We start from the raw sequence: 23,134 nt of genomic DNA on the forward strand, positions 1-23,134 counted from the left end.
TAAAAAAAATAAATTATTTCATAAAATAAATAAATTATTTCATAAAAGAAATAAAATATTTCATAATAGAAATACTAGGTTTTACTATTAGTAACCTAGTATTTCTTTTATTACTGTATAATGTAATCCTAGTATTTGTAATCCTAGTAACTACTAATTCATTGTGCAATTTATATAAATGTTTGTAATAAATAAGAGAAAATTATATTTTTATTTAATCAGAAGCTACGGGTTAGTTTCAAAGGAGGACGGATGCATTGTTGGACAAGTCGTCCTCGGGGACGGATAAAATTTCTGAGTTTTTTCGAGCCCTGCTTTATACTCTATAATGAATGCTACTAAACATATTCGTAAAATTTAAGTTCCATGTATTTTTATTTTTGGTACATGCAGATGTATAAAATATATAGAGAGACACGAAATGGTGTGAGATACAGTAAATGCCTTAATAAGCAACGGAGCTAATAAGGTCGCTGGTAAATTTTTTTCCCTCCCTTTCTGCAGAACAAGAGTAATGGGGAGGAGGGGGATTGACAGCTTCGATAACGATTATCTCTTTGCTTTTCTTTCTTTCTCTCTCATGGTATTAATTTATAGGAAAAATTATTTTCATTTCATATAAGATTCTGTTATTCGAGAAATACAAATTTCTCATTTATTTGTTATATTCTTAGGCACCGTTTTAAAACAAAAATCTTGAAGTTATATCCAAACTAAAGATTTTTTTTTCAATGTATTTGTTACTCTTATGAATTTTAACAGATTTTTAAAATATATATATTTAAATTGTTATGTTTTTAGGCACCTTTTGAAGAAAGCCTTGAAGTATTATCCAAATTAAAAGTTCCTAGTTAGAATGCATATAAGTTCAGGAAGATTTTTTTCTTCTTATGCATTTTAATAGATTTTAAATAGTCGTAAGCGCTCAATAGTTTTTTTTTTCAATTCATTCTTCTGCTCATACCTTATAATAACTTTAAACCAAATTTTATGCCAGTTCTTCTTTGCTAGGAGATCGAATGATGGTAGTCATGTATCTAATTTCAATGGTTTTAATTTTAAAACCTCCACTATTTTATAATAAATGGCTTATTGCCGTACATCCACACACTTTAAGCGTAATTAGCCTGGATATGTTTAAAGGCTACAATAGCCTGGTTTTTTTAGTAGTAATTAGTAAGACGTTTTAAGTCCTTATTACAATAAACCAATGAAAAGCTGTTTAGAATAAACTTATTGTAAAAAGATTTTTATAGATTTATTGCAACAAGCTTAATTATTTACATCAATTAGCCAGCAGGCATTAAGCTGATTTTAATAAATCTAAAAAATTGCAGTAGTGTTAGAAAATACTAAAACTTATTTTAATTAGGTTGGCGTATTTTAAAATCTTGGAGACATGTGCACGTCGTCTACGCTATAGACAATGCTATATTTTTGCTATATGAGCAATTCTACAAATAAACGCCAATTAGGCGGCCAAAAAAAAATTTTTTTTTTTGGAGGGGCACACTATTTCTACATGAATTTTCTTCTTTTTTACACCCTAAAAAGGCAAGAAAAAATCGTGAACATGGAATTTTTTCTTTGTGACATACTTTAAATGTGATATACTCTTTCTGACATACTCAGATAAATCTGAGCCATTTATTCAGATAAAACGATTTTTACATAAATTTAATATTATTATACTCTCTAAAATGTATTTATAGAAATTTCATACTATAATATTATATATTTCAGTATAAAAAAAAAAATAAAAAAATTTAATCAAAGTTCCTAAATTGAAAAAACTCGGGAAAAATTTAAAATTGGTATTTTGTCATTTAAAGTAGGTCACAAGGAAAAAGTTTCATATTTAATATTTTTTCTTGCTTTTTTAGGGTGTAAAAAAGAAGAAAATTCATGTAGAAATAGCATGCTCCCCCCCCCAAAAAAAAACGTTTAATTTTTGTTTGGCCGCCTAATTTGCGTTTATTTGTCGAGTTGCTCATATCGTCGCTTTGAAACTAACCGTAGTAAATTGAAAAATGAGATATTTGGGTCATTTTGTGTAAGAAAAAATCACCCTTTTAGAGAAACAAAGTGTTATCTTCATAGTTCCATAAAATTAATTTAGAGAGCAGATAAATCGTTATCGCATTGGCGCGATTAGCATTAGCGCGGAAAGTTAGAAATTGCTCTCCTGAATTTGAGTTACCATGGTTTAGTTTCAAAGCGACGATAAGAGCAATTCTACAAATAAACGCCAATTTTTATACTAAAATATAATATTATAGTATGAAATCTCTATAAATACATTTTAGAGAGTATAATAATATTATATTTATGTAAAAATCGTTTTATCTGAATAAATGGCTCAGATTTATCTGAGTATGTCAGAAAGAGTATGTCACATTTAAAGTATGTCACAAAGAAAAATTTTCATGTTCGTGATTTTTTCGTGCCTTTTTAGGGTGTAAAAAAGAGGAAAATTCATGTAGAAATAGTGTGCCCCTCAAAATTTTTTGAATTTTTCTTTGGCCGCCTAATTGGCGTTTACTTATAGAATTGCTCATATATATATATATATATATATATATATATATATATATATATATATATATATATATATATATATATATATATATATATATATATATATATATATATATATATATATATATATATATATATATATATATATATATATATATATATATATATATATATATATATATATATATGTTACTGTGAATGACCGAAATTGGTGATGGTTGACTCCCAGCGGTGAATGTTCACAATCACATAGTCGCTTTGGTGGTTACCAAAGCGACTATGTGATTGTGAACATTCACCGGTATTCCGAAATATATACTAGGTCTAGTTCAGTACCACTGCCCGGTATGCCCTGCATCAGTGTTACTTTTATGGTCAAGTGCCACTGCCCAGTATGCTTTTAACCGGTACTCCGAACACTGATGTTTCTCCTAATGTATCCTCTGCAAATATTAAAATATCGAATAAATCACATAACATATACCATAAATATATCATAAATATCAACAATAAATAATACAATAAATTAATATCAAATCGGATTTAAGAAATATTTCGGACATTCACCAATAAATTAGGAAATTTAGTTTTTAAATACCAAAATTTGTTTAATGTTAGATTGTGAGTTATTTAAAGCAGTTGGAATTTTTTTTTTAAGAAAATAAAAATTATTCATTATATGTTAAACCTAATTTGCTAATTTCACCTAGAAATTATCCAATTTCTAAATTATTTAAAATTATTAAAATTTTGAAAAAGTAAATAAAAATATATAATCGTGGATAATTATTTAAATTTTAACAAATGAAACTCAATAACTTATAGATAATATTAAAAATATTTAGAAACACTATATCCACAAAATATTGTTAAATCCTTAGAAAAAAATGCAAAAATTTTTTAGAACTTTTCTTTGAAATAGCAACCCCCCCCCCCCAACTGCTAGTAACTGGAAAGGAGGGCGACAGGTTAGAGGGTACACTCATGTGACAATGTTTATCCATCCCTGACCACCGGTCAAGTGAATTGAGTTCCTCAAGGCGTGCTCTTTCCTTGTTAGCTTACTGTCAAAAACTTAAGCAATAGTTAATGTCGAAAGATATGACTATCTGAAAATGCAATAAATTAATTCTAGTGTACTTTTGTTCTCTTTTAATGAGCTACTTCATTGATTCTTAAATAAGTAGTTAGTTTTTCTTAGAAATCTTATAAATATTCAATTGAGAATAAATATGACCTTCAGACAGATTCGAAACAAAAGAAAGGAGAATTTTTCTTGTAAGAAAGTCATTTATATGCATTTCAAGAATAAAAACTGTCACTTCTCTCTTTAAATTTGTCATCGTATTGCAAATCTATGTGTGTTTTACGCCTTAAGAAAGAAAGACATCAAACTAAACAATTTTCGTTCTAATGATTAAATTCTTACTTATTAAAAGTCGATCATGATGGTTGCCAATCATAATCATAATTAATAACAGTATAAGGAAAGTATAAGGACCGGTATAAGGACAGTATAAGGACAGTATAAGGACCGGTCTGTGGCCCGTAGATGCATTTTCTTATGTGGCCACTTTTAAAACCATTATGTAATTTTTTGAAAACTGAAAATTTTATGTGATTAAAAAACTGGAAAAAATTTCTTCCAAAGCGTTTCTCAAATTATGGTAACCAATTTCCAAAATGAAGATATATAATTTTCAATTTATGACATTAAGAGTATGTGTTCTTGAACTTATAATGTGGCATAAAATTTATGTTTATAAAATTAAGTGATGTAAATTTATAAATACAAACATGAAACTTTTTCATTACAAAACAAATCTGGTGTATTATTGATCATAATAGTGAAATTATACTACATAGATTTCTTTGAAATATTATGGATTATAAAATAAAGAAAAAGTAAAACGAAATTAACTTGATTCAAATGAAGTGTTTGATAACCTAAGTCAATTACACTAAAATTTTGAACCAGCGTAAAATAATGTGATTTGGTGTTTTATCATTAAAAATATATGTTAAAAACTAAAAATATTTCGAACGCAAACTGACGTGGAAACAAAAAAATAGATAAATAAAATCTTAAAATGTTACAGAAAAAAAGAAACATCAGAAAACCGCACTACATTTAATATTATCTAAAAATCTGTTTTCAACTTGGAAAGAAGATATTTGAAAATATTTGAATGTCTGTAATCGTCTGCTGTTAGTGTTTAAGCGTATCCAACCAAGCATGAAATTAAGTTATTTTCTGATTTCAGGGAAAAAAGTGGTGATAGACAAACAATTTTTTAACCACTTTGTTTTATATATAATAATCGTCACCCTTAATTTTGCACTCTTGCTCAAAGGGTTGACAAATATACTAATTAATTAATACTAGCTATTAATTAAACTTTCAAAAGCAGATTTAATTACGTATTTCCTACGAAGAAACAAAATACTTTTTGAGAAATTTTGATTTTTGACTATCAAAATATGGGGATGAGCCGCAAAATAAGATACCGATAGTTTAGTCAGGAGAGGGGTCTCGATCAAAGGGTTGACAAATACATTGATGAACTAGTACTAGCTATTAATTAGGATTTCAAAATCAGACTTAAATACGTGCTTTCTCCGAAGAAATAAAATAAGTTTGTGAGAAACTTAAGTTATTGACTATCAAAATATGAAGGTTCAGTTAATTTCATTTAAATATTTTTTCGTTACTTTTCACTATTTTCTAAACAATGATAAATTTTAATTCTCAATATATTTCGCTTTTTGTAGATTTTACAGTATATTTCTTCAAATTTTAATCTTGAAGCAAAATCTACTAGAATGCGTTAGCCTGGTTGGTAGGGCGCTGGACTGTAGTTCACGAGAACGGGTGTTCGAATCCAGCCAGCCACAGAGTCCCAGAGTAGTAAATGATGATTGGAGCACCTTAAATCCTTCAAGTCACTAAGTTCTCCATATTCCCAAAACAAATTATACCTCTGGGGGTACTGAATTGGAGATTGATCGTTTTCTGGTTCAAGTAAAAATTACGAGCTGTGGATGAATGAATTGATGTATGAATGGGTCCGCCCTATAAACGGATGTGACGTATGGATGTGGCAGATAACGGATGTGACGTATGGATGTGGCTGTATATACCACCAGTGAAAAAAGAGAACAATCGCACCCCTTGGCTTAATGGTCTATGACAACAACAACAAGAAACCTCTAAAATCAAATAATATGCTATTTATAAGCCATAAAACTTTCTAAAAAGTTACTTGAATCATATGTCTTATATTTCTTATGATTTTTCATAGTAATTTAAAATTCAGACGGACGAGGACAAATCAAATCATATTTTTATATGAAATCAACTTTTGACAATCGCTTTTTAAAGGCGTACAAACAGAAAAAAATTATATTAAATTATTAATTTGAAAGCCAAATGTTATTCAATATATTAGACGCTTGGTTTCATGAGGATATACAGATATTGATTAATATAATCCTCCAAAACTCTTATAAATAAAGTTGTAAAGTTCATTTCATTCATAAACATTCAAAAAGTGGTAGTTGAATATTTAACACGTGTTTATTTTTTCTATATTTAACTAAAAGAAAGCTGTCTGTCTGAATAGAATATAAAGTAAATCATGCTGGTCACGAATTTTAAATAGATGTAAGCATCCTATTAACCTTGAACTTCTGATTTTCATCAGCTACTGACCTCCAAGTTTTTGCGACAAAACTAAAAATAAATACTTGTTGTCTTTTTGATTCAAATGTTACACCTGTGTTTATTGAGTGTATTTTATTACCATTCTCAAGGCGGATACGCAATTTTTCAAGTCCTTGAATAAACTTTCTTTTTCTTTTTCAACTTTTTATGAGTCATTCTCTTAGCTCTTGATTTCAAGCAACGGTTCCCGATTCTTTCAGTTGTGCGGACCTTCAATTTTTTAAGAGAAACTTTGACTCCACTATACAGGGCCAGCTCTAAGGATTTCAAATTATTAGCCAATAAATTAGCCAAATATCAAAAGTATCCGCCAATTTTCGAAAGTCCACACAAATGCAAATAGTAACAATTTTTTATGATTAATTTTTGTCCACAGAAAACTATTTTATGGCAGTTTGTTTTAGGCTTATATTATTTGGACCCAATTCTAATTTGTTATGTGGCGCATCTACCGAAAATTACTGTAATCGAATAAGAAATATTGATTTTTTTATGAAAATTCATTTTAAAATAATTTGAATTCCTTCGCAATTTCAGCGCATTTGGCGAGGTGGCAAATGTTTAGCTCGGGTTCTCTCTCTCTGTCTCTCTCTCTCTCTCTCTCTCTCTCTCTCTCTCTCTCTCTCTCTATATATATATATATATATATATATATATATATATATATATATATATATATATATATATATATATATATAAATATATATATATATATATATATATATATATATATATATATATATATATATATATATATATATATATATATATATATATATATATATATATATATATATATATATATATATATATATATATATATATAAATTAGAAAGCACTAGCAAATAGGAATGAATAAATTAAATACCACTCTCTTTCTGTTAAAATAAATTGGTTGGTTACTCAATATTTTCTGAAAGTTTATAGTCCCTTAAACTCATTTTTTAATATTCTATTTTTTAATAAAAATTTTCAAAATGAGAAATAGTGTCAAAACAGATCTCAACGTGATCATAAAGCTCCATATATTACACATTTGCGTTTAAATTGTTAAATATGTTGCATCTTTATTGGAACTATTTCTGGGTAGCCATGGGCGACTAAAAATGCACTAAGTGGTGAATATAATAATTTCAATATTTGTAATAAGAGGTTAAAATTATCCACTTTTCTAGAATATTTTTCAGTTTGTTATTAAAATTATATGCAAAGAAAGTTTTCGCTTTAAATATGAATAATTTAAAGTCATTGTGGTAAATGCGATTGAAATTACCGATGCGATTGAATTAATAATAAATCAACGATTCATCAAGGGAAACAACTGATAAAATTACTATACTGCATGATAATGACATTTCTTATAAAAAAATGATAAAACAAAAAATCATATTTTTGCTTAATAAATCCAAAATATACGGTATTTAAACCATTTATTTGGTAATTTTGTGTTCTTATGATAACGGTTTACTGGATATTCGGATTTCCAATATATTAGTTTTTTTTTTACATTTAGTAAAAAAATACAAAATTGAAAAGTAAATTTAACGGAATAAATAATTCATACGCCATGCTCAAAGGTATCGTGATAAAATTATCGAATTTTTTCGCATACACTGCTGAACAATTGCTGAGGAATAACTGATTTATGCAAAGTAACGTTCTTGACAGCCGACTAATAACTGTAAAATCAAGTGTAGTGTAGAAGGCGTGGTAGAGCAGTACCCGTTATCTGAATAAAAAGCAGTGCACACAATCTCTTCATTCAATCGAAAATTCTTAATGTTTGGTATTTGATCAAAATATCACTATAGGTTATTGATTCATTTCTTCTAAAATCAGTGTGGTGTTGCAATGATTAAGTGCAAAATGTTAGCAAGATATTATTTGAGTTCTAACGATCATCGACGAGCAGTTAGACATCTGGAAGCAGGTCAAAATGACGCTACTGTGGTTGCAGTAATGGGAGTGTCAGAAAGTCATCTCGTAATTAAAAAAGACCGTTAAAGGGGATAATACTATACGATAGCAAGCCGGTGGTTCTTGTTGGAACGCCACCACACCTCAAGAGGAATGATATGTGTGCCATATAGCGAAAAGGAACAGAAATGTCACTCCTTGGCAGATAGCTGCAGACCTTGCAACCACTACCGGTACACATATTTTTGCCAGAACCATCGCACGGTAATAAAATCAGGTTGGATTGCATGCACAGAAACCTGTTCGATGCCTCTAACTTTAACCACGCCATCGCCGAGAAAAAATACGATGGTGAAAGGAACCCATTTGTTGTGGTAACCAGCAGTGATTCAAAATGATGTTCTCCGACGAATCTCGATTCACTATGACAAGTGATTCTGGCCACCAGTTAGTGTGAAGAGAGAGTTGAGCACAACAATAGATTCATGAATACAATCGATATGGAACGGGTGTGCTGGTATGAGCAGGCATCATGCACAATGGCTGAACAGAGCTTCAAATCTTTGAGCAAGTTAGCACTACATAGTAGCGGTATTGCAGAGAGATTATTCTGGATCATGCTTATCTTTTTAGGAAGTAGGTCCAGACTGTTTTTGGACGACAATGTACCGCCAAGCAGTTGCGCTGAGGTATGAGACACACTAGAAAGTAAATATATAGACTGTATGCAATGGCCTGTGTTCTTCTCGAACCCAAATCCAATAGAGTATGCCTGGGATGCCCTTGTCAGACGAGTTTCTCAAGAAACGCGTCCTTTTCAAAATGTGCAAGAACTGAAAACTGCCTTGAGAGAGGATTGTGGGACAATATCCCCCCAAGAACTCTTTGATAGTTTAGTGGACAGCGTGAATAACAGATGCAAAATATGCATTAGAGTCCGAGGTAATCTCACATCTTACTAAGGTACTCATTTCTGTTTCATTCTGACAATATAACCCATTTTTCATGGCAGTTTCGAAATTGTCCAATTATCATATTTCATATATGTATACATACATTTTATTTTTCTATATGTTGATATATGAACTATTGTGCATAGTAATAAATGCACATCACCTCTACTAAATATGTACTTAGTTTCATTTAATTAATCAACGTCCATTAATAATTATTCCGAAAAACGTAACTGTTCAATAGCAATTGTCAAGCAGTGTATCATAAAATCATATTTTATTGTTGATTTTACTAAATTCACTTCCAATGCCCTTCGGTAAAAATCACAGACCGTCTTGGTCTTCCCACAGGGCCAAAAACACGGTAAATTTAACCGTATTCTGGTAGTTTTGAACTTACTTTTATTCTCAGTGGTGAGATTTGCTCTTAAAAAATTGTATCTTTACTTCTCACAGTAATCTTACACAAATTTTTAATTTAGTCTTAAGTTCAATTTTTAACTGTAATTCATATATATTACAAATAGAATGCAAAACAAACAAAATTCTAATTTTAAATCTAAACACAAAGTATTTATTCCAAAATTTCAAAATAATAAATAAAAAAAAAAGAAGCACGATAAGCTTTTTTAACCTATTAGTTTTAATCTATAATTTTTTAACTTGAAATTTTATCACGATGATATTGCACAATGAATAGTGAAGAAATTTAATAAGGGCAATTTATTAATATTTTCAACGGATACAGGGGAAAAAATTAACAACGGATGTAGCAATGGCGTTGTTTTTAACGGAAGTGCAAAATAAGTCAGGAACCCATCTCATCCGCTGACGATTATTCATTTAGGGGAAGCACCAACTGCAGTGTCTAAAAAAAGGGTTGTTTTTCTAAGTAAATTTATTAAATACTTAGTAAATAAAAACCGACATAGAATGAATGAGAAAAATATCTAAAACTAGATACACGAAAATGAACACCAAATAAAAATTATTAATTGGTTTCAGTTTTGCAGCAAAATTGCTAATATTCTACCCCGTTTTAAAGTTATTTTTAGGCCTGTTAATAAAATTAAATGTAAGTCCCTTAAATATTCTATCAGTATTGATAATCTCTTGCTGATGGGATTTCGTCCAGAGCAGCAATAAAGTTTAGATTCAAGGAATGGCAACAGTGGAATAGAGGATTTCGATAAATCTTCTTTTCCACTTCTTTCACATCAGCTCATTTTGATACTACTTGTTAAATTTAAATACCAATTCTCTAGTGAACGATATGAGTTCCACATCTGCATGTGAAAATGCCCTTATTTGCTTCATTTCGGTATTGCAGCTTTTCTAGTTTTATTTTTCACCTACATTTATTTCATTTATTTATTTTTTTTCCCTGGAATTTAACGTGTTCAGTTTGGCTATCGGCTATGACAAGTTTTCTAGTTTTTTTCCCCTTTATTTATTCAATTTTTTTTTCTCGTTTGAAACGTTTTCCGTTTCAAATTTGTTTTTTTCTTCTAATTTACGTCTGATGAGTCTTTGAGTCTGATGAGTCTTTGAGTCTGATGAGTCTGATGAGCCCATTTTTGAGAGTTAGAAGCGTCTCGACCTCTTCCAGCTTTATAATTTTTAAGGCAAGTGAAGTTTTTATATTATTAGGTATGTCTTTTGCCTCCGTTTCTTGGGATTACTCGTTTAAAATGTTTAGTTCTTTGTAGAGTCTTGTCATATCAGCAGGGGTAAAGTGGCTCCCAAGGCATTCAGCTAAATGGTGCATCCAATCTACTACTAAAAACTTAAGATTATTACTTTCATTATGAAATTAAAATTTTTTAACAGGTAAATATTTGATTCAAAATATTTTACGAAGTACGATTTTCAAATAAATTTAATAAGGGAATTTTAGACCATTAAAATTTAAATATTCCTTTCTTTTAAGAGTAATAAAGAGTTTAAATATTCCTTTCTTTTAATATACCAATATTTTGTTGCGAATTATAAACTTTTTATTTTGATTAATTTTCATTTAGGGGAGAACCTATATGTTGTCAGTTTAGTTACGATTTAGTACTATTGGATGCGCAAGTGTGCCACTTGTAATATTTCTTTCAAAACTAGATATTATTTTACACTTACTTTGATTTCAAACAGTCGAATTTATATTTTAGTACTATATTTGCTGTTTTGTTAACCTGTATCAAATTAAATTACATAAAAAGTATTTAAAAAAATTAGTTTATTTTACGATTAAGTAAAAAATTCTAAAAAGAACTTAGTAATATTTTATTGTAAGCGAAAAAAATTAGATAAATGTAATTAATCATTTTAAATTTCTTATAGTAAGGAGCTTTACCCTGCCCATGTCTGTCCCTTTCAATGACGCACTTAATAAATGGCACATCTAATACCATTAGGTGTGTCACATATTGAGCCCAAATGTAATTAAGTGCTGCATAATACCCATATATGCGGCATAATACCATACTCACACTTAGGGGTTACAGTACCTTTGCAACAATTTTTTTAAATAAAGGTATAATCATTCATTTTGAGGATGCTTTACATGCTTATTTAACTTATAATCAATAAGTTATCTTCAAAAAACAATTAAACTGTTTAAACTTTTTTTAAAATTTTAAAAAAAGTTGAAAAAATTCAAAATTTTTAAATCCCTAAGGCTTTTTTATTTTAACTTATTTTCAAAAAATTTTTTCTTCTTAGTGCTTACAATATTCTTCTTAACAATTTTGTGCATTCATTTATTGATTAGAGTATTTTTTATAAAATATTTTGTAAAAAAGTAGAAAAAAAAGGGTAAAAATTCCTGTTAGGTATATATAACATGCTGTAAAAATTGTAATACCTTATAAAATGCTTATTCCATGCACAGTTTAAATAAGTGTATTATACTTAAGACAAAAAAGTTTACTTCAAAGCTTTATCTTAAATAGAAAAAATTCCTTAGGGATTTAATCAAGATCAAAACACAAAATTATCATTCATGTGAAAAAGCCCTTTAAAGTTTGTCTGCTGAGCAAGATTCTGTATTAGGACAATCTAAAATCATTCATAACTTTTTCAAAAATGTAGATAGAGACATGATTTTTTCCCAGTGCATTTGAAATAGTTTGAGGTTTTATTATAAGCAATAAAAAAAAAATTGGTATTTTTGTCATTTTTTGGGTACTGTGACCCCTTAATGCAATTTAGTGTGAAACCAGTTTCCAGGGGATCTCGATTTCCAAAAAATTATTCATAATTCGAAAATTGTTCACCCTAAAGTGATCTATATTTAGGTAGAGGGGTTAGCATATTTTGGAAAAACGGTGATTTTTTTAAAATTCTCGATAAACATTTATCGACATATATGGGAATTTTTGAAAATATAACGTCCGTATTAAAGTGTGAAACAAGTTTCAAATGAATCATGCTTCCTGAAAACTAGTAAAAAAATCGCAAAATCTCCACTCAAATGTTACTTATATGTTGACTATTTGTAGGCGTTAGAGTTAGCGAGTTTTGGACAAAAGAAGGAATTATTTTAAAGTTTCCAATGAACATTTATAGACATAAATGGGTATTTTCGGAAAATATGACACCCGCATTTAATTGAAAAAGTTTCAATTAATCTCGTTTTTCAAAAAAGTATACAAAAATCAGTGCCCACCTTACTATGAGCTATGTGTAGACACTGGATTTAGCATGTTTTTTAATGTTTCCTAGAAATTTTAAAGATTTGAATGGGAATTTTCAAATAATATAATGTCCATATTTAAGTGTGAAACCTGCATCAAAGTGATTTCGATTCTTAAAAATTTTTAAAAAATTCGCAAAATGCCTACCCTAATGTAAGCTATAAGTAATAAGCAGAATGAAGATGATTGATTCATTCATATTTTAATGTGAAACAAATTTCAAATGAATCTTGTTTGCAAAAAAATTATAAATGTTTGAACTGGAATTACGTTCTTTGGATCAAAGAGTAAATATTTCAAACTTTCCCATAAACATTAATAGACATAAATGGATATTTTTGGAAAATATAATGCCCATATTTAAGTGTGAAACCAGTTGGAAATACATCTCGCTTCCTAAAAAGTTAGAAATTTTTAATAAAACTTTAATTCGAAATTTTAGAACTGTGTAATGGCCTTGACACATTTTGCAATAATTTTGGTAAAAGTGGTTCATATAGCAGGTCACATCTTTAAAGCAATTAATACCTTACAAATAACCGTTCTAAAAGAACTTTTTTAGCGTTTTCAAAAATTACATATATATATATATGACAAAATTTATATAAGTATTTAATCCTTAGCTTTCCATAGATGGCAGCACTACAAAATTTAAAAATTAAAAAGTTTTGTCTCTTAGTTTACTATTGATAATCAGTTTATCATTTGTTCACTGAAATCAGGTTTTTAAACACATAATTCAAAAGAAAGAATTATCTTAAATCGTAAGACCTCCATTGATATATTTTCTCATTTAATGAATGGATTATTGTGAATTCATGGCTAATTTAATTATTTATCAGAACCTCTGTGGCGCCATCTTGTAACATCTTTGATAGTTGATTTATTTTTCAATAAAATGTTTTATAATTGTAGAAGGGATTGCTTTATAACTGGTTTAAAGTAAAGTAAACTTCAGTTTCATTTATGAATAAGAGAAAATACGGAGCATAGCTCCCGATAAATTGCACAACAGACTGAATTTCGATGTGTCAAATAGACCTCAAAAAATGTTAATAAATAAGACTTAATTAAATTTATAATTACATGATAAATATTTAATTAATTTATAATTTAATAGTAGATATAATAAAGTTAAAGGCAATTAAATAATTAATAAAACCAAAAATAATAATAAAACTGGAGTTTTAATTCAATTTTACAAATAATATAAATTATAATAATGAATATCCTTTACCTCGAAATGTTAATGTAGAAGTAAAATGGTTAACAAGTTTTTTTTAAAGTTTAAAATTTGAAATAGTAAGTGAGTGATGATTTATTTTCTGCAATAGAAAACAACTAGTTGTGTACTTAGAATGTGATTTCTGGAATACTGTTCAACTGATTTCGTTCAAATTTTGTATTTTATCATTAAAAATTATATACTTTAAAATGATGTAAAAATTTGTATACCTTAGAATTTAAAACTTTTTTGGCTTTTATTAAATAAAAAATAAAAAAAACTATTAAAACTAATTTTTTACTTCTTAAGATAAACGAATTTTTTAATTGTGTGTAAATATATATGTTACGGGCAATGTAATTATTTAGGTCAGTATTCATAATGCTTAGTTATTATGAATAATGACCATTGAAATTGGGCAATTTGATAAATTTGAATAACTTTACGATAATTTCTCACATTGCCCGGTCATTATAAATACCACTATTATTTCTTTGGGCACTTTGATTAATTGACAGCAATGGGACAACCACGTGCGTGTGGTGTGATTCTGTCTGGCCAATGTTCACCGGTGAATGTTGACAATCAAATTAGTCGCTTTGGTGAATGTCCGAAATATTTATTACATCCGATTTGATATTAATTTATTCGTGGATATAATTACATTTATTCGATATTTTAATACTTACTAACGATAGATTAGAAGAAACATCAGTGTTTGGAGTATCGGGCAAATGTATACCGGGCAATGGCACTTGACCATAAAAAAACATCAATGTAGGGTATACCGGGCAAATGTATACCGGGCATTGGCACTTGACCTTAAAAAAACATCAGTGTGGGATATACCGAGCAAATGTACACCAGGCAGTAGCACTTAACTAGACCTAGTGTGACTAGACCTTTGTTAAATGTCCTAAATATATACTAGGTCTAGTGCCACTGCCCGGTATACATTTGCCCGGTATATCCCACACTGATGTTTTTTTTAAGGTCAAGTGTCATTGCCCGGTATATATTTGCCCGATGCTCCCAACACTGATGTTTCTTCTAATCTATCGTTAGTAAGTATTAAAATATAGAATAAATGTAATTATATCCACGAATAAATTAATATCAAATCGGATGACGTTTTGAATTTGTCATTTTTGAATGACATTTTGACGAATTTATACTGATGTATTTTATACTATTGATGTATTTTATACTTTGCCGGTAACATATATACTATATATATATATATACATAATAAAAATGTTGTAACTCATCCGCAGCCAGCAACACCACTAACTTTTTATTAAAGGTTTGTTGGCTCTCGTTATACAGCAACGTGATATACAGCAACGTTATACAGCAACGTCTCGTATACAACACAGCCAACGGCAAAAGCTGTTGGCTGTGTTGTTAGTGGCTGGACCCTACACTATCAACTTAAACTAGAGAGCAATAAATTTACTTAAAATATAACACTAAAAAGTTTAATCCGAAGTCACACAGAAAAAGTGATTCTATCTAGGTCTAACAACACAAATTCCATAGCAACAGCAGCCATTCTTCCAAATTCTTTATTTGAAAATGGTGCGTCATAAATGAATAAAAATGCAGATTGCGGTTTAGGCATTACGGACACTCTAACCTCCAGGAGTGTTATGTTGTTTTATTTTTTGATGTTATATTTTAAATAATTATTAGGTTTTCCTGTTTTAGTTGATAGTGTTGGCTACAGTCAATAGTAACAAGGACTACATCTTTTGCTGTTAGCCACGTTGCTATAATGAAACCCAACATATCTTCCTTCAAAATGTATGTGGTGTTGCTGGCTGCTGATGAATTAAAATTCTTTTTATGGTTGTTTTATATTTATTTATTATTTTATTATTTATGTCATATTTTATGATATTTTTGTTCTAATTTCATCGGCATCCTTTGCGCGTGTTTATTAGAGCAGACTAACCTTAGCTAAACTTTTTGAAATATATTTAATAACATATATTTTATAATTATAGGAAATATATTTAAATGTTAAAACTGATCAACCTAAAATAATCTTAATAATGCCTAAAGCTAAATTGAAGTTAAAATGAATTTCCAATGAAACATTTAACTCGTCTTATGAAAAAATTCTAACATTTTTTTAAAATAATTTTTCCTGTTTGAGGTCACTCACATTGGGTTTCACTTACTATCAACTGTTCTATGAAATTTTTCTAAAAAAGAAAAGACTGATAACTTAATAAATCCACTCATAAAATTTAACTTGGAGAAATAAAATTGTCTAGTTTACCACAATACGTATATTGGTAATATTAGCATTTTTATTTTGATCTGATATTGTACAGTAATGATAATATTTTGAATCTAAAATGTGACTAGCTCTTAAAAAATATCCGATTCATGTAATCATAATAATTAATCATTTTTTCATCAGAAGTACATTTTGCATCAAAACAAAATGCAAGTGATTAGACTTATTCGTCACAAAAGACAATGGCTTAGCAGTGAGCCATACTCCTCGCAAAAAATATGTAACTATCTTGATCTATCTCGGAAATTTAGCTGGATAGAATAAGCAGAACTTTTGATCTGATGGCGCAACGGCCTGTTCTATGTTCAAAATTAAAAATTGAATATTTTAAACTAAAACATTGACAGTTGCAGAACTTGAATCTGTTCCTATATAATTTTGAGCTTTGCAAATATATGTCCCTGCATTATCTTTAGAGAGGCTGCGGAATAATAACCAACTAGTAGTTTCATCAGCATTTGGCCCGTTTCGAGATTGTATAGATGTATCAGTCCTGTTACCTGAAAAAAATATAGTTAAATCAACAGTAGGCATATAAAAAGAATAAAATAATCCCATTGGAACATAGGGTCGCAGACGCTGCTCGAAAACGCTGGAAAATATTTCTGTAAAAAAACAAGGATCATTCCCATGACCACTGTGACCACCAGATGTGTCTCCCATAGATTTTATAATTTTTCTCAAAGGACTCATAAAAAAATGCTAGAGGAGCAACAAAAATTCTAGAGGGGATGGTCAATTGTATGTAGAAAAACGGACGCAAAGAATGTTATTCTAGGTCATTTTAAATTTACTTGTATTACCACATATGCTACCCATTTACAACTCAAAGTTTAGACCACCTGCCTGGACGCACGCATTGCATCGATGCTACATGGAATAGTACACCTTTTCAAACATACCGGATGTATACCTAATGCATAAAAACAATCCTTACTTCTATTCAATGTGAAGAAAGATTCTGAGAGCTCTGATTGGATCTTTCGAAAACGTCATCCGCGACGTTTTTCGATTTCTTTATACTACGTACAAAAGTTGGACAAAATCAATAAAACACTTCTATACTAGCTCTATATTAGCATTATTTCTTTAAGCAGCAAATATTTGAGATCAATGATCATGCTTGAAACTTTTAGAAAAGGAGTGATTTTAATGCATGCAAAGTTCGGAACGAACTAAAATGAGCGTTGGAAATTAAAAACTTCTTTCTAGTTTTAATACCAGCAGTTTTGAAATCATTCTATGAGATTGCAATATTTATAGAACAATGCTTTTTGAATTATAGCGGTATTCAAAAGATAAAAGGGTTTTAATTACCTTCACTCATTTTGGTCGATCCGAATTTTGCATGGCTAAAAGGACACCATTTCTAAAAAGTTTTCAAAATGATTGCGTAAAAGAAATATTTTTTCCTAAAGTGTTTCCATACTTTTGTTCAACTCCTGTGTATGTAACTAATGATCTTACCAGCCATTATTTTGAAAATCAGACAAAAATCTGAAATTTTGATAGTTGCATTTTATAATTGGCTTAGCTTTTTTATATTGAAGTAGTTAATAAAAATGAATATTATGCAAGTTTGAACTCCTAAAATTTTCTTCTTTCTTTGTAGAAAGTTTAAAAGTCCAAGGTAATTTCTTTAAAAATGAAATAGAAGTATGTTTGATGGGGCTTATCACCTGGGGTCAATCATATGTTCATCAAGGGGTTAATCATAAGTTTAGTAACGCTTGAGGGTTATGTTTAGATATTCAATGTTTTGGGGTTGATTATGTAGGGACTTAGATTTTTTTTCACATGTTTAAGGGTTAATCATATGTCTATCACGAGGTTAATCATATGTTTAGCAAGCAACAACACCCCTAAGTTTTGTTTTGGTATATTATTAGTATATCACTTAGTTTGCGCTTGTTTTCAATGTTCGTTATTGTTTTTCAGACTTATGCTCTGTCAGAGTTAGAGAAAATTTCAGTTCTTGGCGTTTTTCTGCCCTGAAAATCTTGGTTAAACAGCAGCAACCAATAATTTTTTTACTGAATATTAAACCCTTATGAAAAGTTCTGTGACCCAGCTCTTTCCTGACTTATCGATGCTTTTAGTAGATATTGGCATTAAACCTCTTCACAGCCTCAACTCCAGTTTCAGCTACAAATCTCAATTCAAACTTCAACTCCAGATATCAACTCCAATTTTAAAACTCCAATTCCACAAAAAACAAAATTTCAAATGCAGTAACTGTTCAACCTGCGAAAAGAATACAAGACGCGTTCCCTCATGCTGATATTTTACTCTCATCTGCAAACAAAATTTTAGGATAGTTGCATCTTTACTTTTACCTATATTATTTTCCGAGCAAAGTGCATGAACATCATCCTCATCTACAGTCAGCAAACTAAAGTTTTTGAGCAAGCTGCTTCTTATTATTTCCAATTATTTTGATTTCCTCGATCAAAGTGCTTGAACTACATATCCAGCTACCACTCGGACAGCTGACCCCACAGTGTTAAAACAAACTTGAAAACAAATTCGTGACTGTTGGAATAAGGACAGCTTCACGGCCCAGGTGCCCAGTTCCAGAGCACTGCTATATGACTCTCTGTCTTCAACGTGCTATCATTCTCTGTATTGTTCTTCTGTATCATTCTCTCTATTGTTCTGTTGTCCTTCCACTTGACGAAGGTTTAAAAGCACGCAAACCTGCTAATGTATTCTTTTACCAAAAAACCAATCTTTGCATTCACTTTTAATAGTAAACTGAAAAAAAAATGCTTTAAAAAGTTACAAATTTTAATCTCTTTTAATAAAATTTTGAGTGTTATTAAGTACCAACTTTTGCATTTTTGTAGCCTGTGGTAACCCTGGAGTTATTTTGATATATTAAATTATACGAAGTCCCTCCAACCAATCAGCAGACTCTCTTGTCTCTTGACTAGTTTTTCTATATATTTTCATCTTTGATTTCTTATTTAACACCTGATTTATTTTTTTCATGATTTTTAAATCAGATGAAGAGGTAAAAATCGCTTTTGGGGATTAAAGGCATCATACAACAACAGAGGACGGAGTCCCTGTCCTACCCATTCCTTCATCAATCAGGTAGAGTCCGTAGAGTTAAGTGGTGCGAATCGCATTTGACGAATTTCATATCGTTATAAAGATATTGAAATTAGTTACATATTATGGTATACAAGAATGATCAACTGATTCTTTGCAAAATAATTGCATAAATAATGCTTAAATGAATTGCATAAATAAATCAGATGATTTAAAAGTTCCAAAAAATTAATTCGAAAACAATAAAGGCAATATGAGTAATGAAAAAAAAAATGGAATGGACTTGCTGATTTGTGGGTTCTCTACTGTTTATTAATCCAAAATTGAGCACAACGTCAAAGATTGAACACAATATCAAAGAAAGGAACAAAATCTAACATTTGATGTTAATGAAATTCACACATCATTAGTATAGACGGCGCCAAGCACATGCCTTGCCGTCGACTCGTTGGCAGCGGAAATTTTTGAAGTTGGAATGAGGCTTTTTCGTTAAAATAACCGAAAATAATTTTAAATAACTACAAATTTCTATAAGGCGGGCGAACTGTATTGAAAAGTACTATTGTTCTTGATGGATTGGTTTAATTAACGCAAAATGGATCTGGATCGTCGGAGTTGCAGTACAACATGCCTACTTCCTTCTCCAACCATGTCCACTCTCCCATATCAATGACGCATGCGTATAGTGTGTTTGCCATAAACCTATGGTTTTTCCCTTTAAACATACCATAAGGTTATGGTGTCTCACCATATAATACCAAACAAATTCTATGGTTACCATAGGCTTATGGTGCCCTGCCATATGAATCCCATGCAAATTTATATGGTATTACCATAGGCGTATGGTGTCATGCCATATAAATGCTGCACGAATTTCTATGTTTATCATAGGACTAAAGTATCTTGCCATATAAGTTTTCATGGTTGTCGTAGATTACCATAGAAGTTCCTAAGACAAATTTTCCTAAGGGATTAACCTGTAGTGATGTGGTGAATAACTTTAAATCAAATTTATTAAATAAAGATTCATTCAATAAAATACAAACTTTGCACCCACTTGAAAACACTTTCACACGAAGCATAGAAAGTTGGCATCTTTGAATTTGTTTAGTATTTTGAAAATTTAAAAAGTGGCAGCAAAAATAAATAAAGATTAAACCAATTCCAGCAAGTTTGCAATTACCCCATTGTTAAAAAAACTCCAAGTTTTGAAACATTGAATTTCAGGGTTTGAGAATTTAATCTGAAAATGAAACCTAATAATTTAATTTGTTAATACTAATAAAAATGATACTATACTTTTTATTTTTAGAGCAGCATGCAAACTAAGATGACTTCTTTTGGGATCTGACCTCATTTTAGATTTTGATAGTTTTTTGACGTTTTGTATTGTTTTCTAAAATTTTATGGAACTGTATATATTTTTCAAATGAAACAAAAAGTTTCTATGGAGGAGTGTTTTTTAAATAATTTTCTGGTTGACTTAAATTTTTTAAAAAATTAATATAGAAAATATTATTTAAACACTACTATTTGGTGAATAATGGGTTAATAGTTAAGCAATTGTAATACCTGGAAGTTGAATGCGCCTTCCATTTTGCTGCAAAATCCAATGGATATCAGGTATTGGCCAACCATTTGCTTCACACGTCAGTACAACAGAACTTCCTGTTACATTTAGAATATTTTGAAGAGGGGTCCTTATTCTTGGTGCTAAGAAAACATGAATCATTTTGTTATAAGCTCCATAGTTTAAGACGTAAAGTTATAACAAATCGATGAATTTAATAAATGTTTGTATTTTCTAGACGGCACATACAGACTAAAACTTGCTATTGGTCAGACTGCAATGTGTTGACAGAAGGGCCATTACTGAACCGGTCCTATTTTTTCCAATGGTCCAATTTCTTTTTATTGGTCTCATTTTTGTACCATCCTCCCGAAATTGGAAAATTGCTTCATGACTTAAGAATATTCATTAAAGGTCAAAACTCTAATTCACATTTTTCATAAAAGATAAAAACTGGTAATATTTCATTTCTTTAGGTTACTATTCGTAAAACAAAGACATTTGTGTATACCAAAATAAATAAATATAAGTATTTATATTTTAATCTGTAACTATGCTTTTGCAACAATTTTTATAAGTAAAATAATAGTCACATTGGAAATTATTAACTCAAGTGCTCATTACCTACTACTTTTTCAAAAAAGGAACTTTTTTACATAGCTTCAACAAGTTGCGCAAAAGCAACGTTAGTGTGGAATGGGTTAAATTAGGTTCGTCAACTCCAACGCTTTCTGAAAATATTTTTTCCAGTGGTAAAACAATTTATGTTGATTCTTGTGTTAATAAATTTCATTTAAAGTTATTTTGCTTATAACTAAATTTAGATAATTCAAATATTCATATTACAACTTAGTTTGAATTATTCTGTAGCTAGCCTTTCAAAGTATTGGCAAAATTAGACAAATTTCGTTTTTATTTCTGTATCAATGTAATAAAATCTTTCTCCAAAAATGAAGCATCTTCGATAAAACCAGAAATACTAACTGCTTTGGATTCTTCAAAATACTTTAAGAAACTTTAACTAAATTGTGCTTATTTTCAGTTAATTTTGCTAAATTTTCAAACGGATCAACAAAAAATAACTCTAACAAAGTGGCATTTCATATAAGTCTTTCAATTTTTTCGAAGTAGTGATGGGCATAAATCATATAAATTGAATATACCAAACCAGGAATCATACATTAAAACATACATTTCGCTACCACTAGAAATACTTATCCGCAATCCGTAACAATTTGGCATCTCTGTAAAACGCTAATCACAATAAAATACTTACTTTTGATACAAGGCTCTGAAGCAATGGCTCTTAAGCCATTTCTTTTTGAATAACGTGCTTCTGTAAATTGACATATGTTTTCATATGTTATTCCATCACTTCCACAAATTGGAATATGTTGTTTACAAACACACACAGCTTCTGGTGGATCATCCCAACTTAGATCATTCCTCACTTGACATTCTAAATTGTCACCACAACGCCCAGCTCCTTCAGATGGAAGATCTCTATGATCACACCTGTCACCTTCTTTTACTCCACAATGATAACAACAATCACATGCGTCTTTAACCAAACCTGCTTTACAATTTCTTGGAGGATCGCAGGAGGATGATACACATTCTTGACAACCGTTATCTTCAGCTGAAGCTGTGGAAAACAGCAAGTAAACTAAAAATAACCAATAATTTCGAAAATACATATTGACAACTAAAAATGAAAAAGGAGAAAAACAGATGAACAACTAATTTATCCGATATAGCGTAGTTGTATATGTTTCATAGTTTATCTGTAAATCTAATCTAGTGATTGGATTTAATTTGTTTAGAATGTTCTTGACCGATTTCCGTGTTTCGAAGCCCTTTCTTAGATCCCTAAGAGATAAGAACCAAAACACAAATTGGCTATTGCAAAAGCTTATTAATATTTAACGGCTCAAATAATTTTCCAAAAATATTATTAAATTTATTAATTAAAAACTGGGCTGTTATTTTCAATTTAAAATGCAGTATTATCACAAATGAAGGACTATATTTTAAACAGTTGCATTTCCAGAACTATTACGAATATTACAATAAAAAGTTCACAAAAATAAAGAAAAATAAGTAAGTTTTCTTTAGTTGCAAATGTTCGATGTATAACCTGCTTGTTACTAATCCAGTACAAT

General features: G+C 29.7%; 1 protein-coding gene across 1 annotated transcript; it reads right to left on the bottom strand.

The window, feature by feature from the left end:
• Positions 1-16,340: 16,340 nt before the first annotated feature.
• On the bottom strand, positions 16,341-22,769 carry LOC107439092 (insulin-like growth factor-binding protein-related protein 1). The gene is made up of 3 exons (XM_016051567.4): positions 22,249-22,769; positions 20,975-21,115; positions 16,341-16,848 (listed from the first exon to the last, which is right to left on the bottom strand). The coding sequence occupies exons 1-3, from the start codon at positions 22,667-22,669 to the stop codon at positions 16,676-16,678; spliced, it is 735 nt and encodes a 244-aa protein (XP_015907053.3). The 5' UTR covers positions 22,670-22,769; the 3' UTR covers positions 16,341-16,675.
• Between the last annotated feature and the right edge of the window lie 365 nt (positions 22,770-23,134).

Source organism: Parasteatoda tepidariorum, chromosome 12 (assembly GCF_982258835.1).
Source record: "Parasteatoda tepidariorum strain Cologne lab strain chromosome 12, Ptep-v5.0, whole genome shotgun sequence".
Classification (NCBI taxonomy): domain Eukaryota; kingdom Metazoa; phylum Arthropoda; class Arachnida; order Araneae; family Theridiidae; genus Parasteatoda; species Parasteatoda tepidariorum.

Bases quoted from the DNA above. Each gene is read 5' to 3' on its own strand.
- LOC107439092 (XM_016051567.4), bottom strand. From the start codon at position 22,669: ATGTATTTTCGAAATTATTGGTTATTTTTAGTTTACTTGCTGTTTTCC. The intron at 21,116-22,248 runs GTAAGTATTTTA...ATGTTTTCTTAG, and splicing joins TTCAGAGCCTTGTATCAAAA to CACCAAGAATAAGGACCCCT. The intron at 16,849-20,974 runs GTATTACAATTG...TATTTTTTTCAG, and splicing joins AAGGCGCATTCAACTTCCAG to GTAACAGGACTGATACATCT.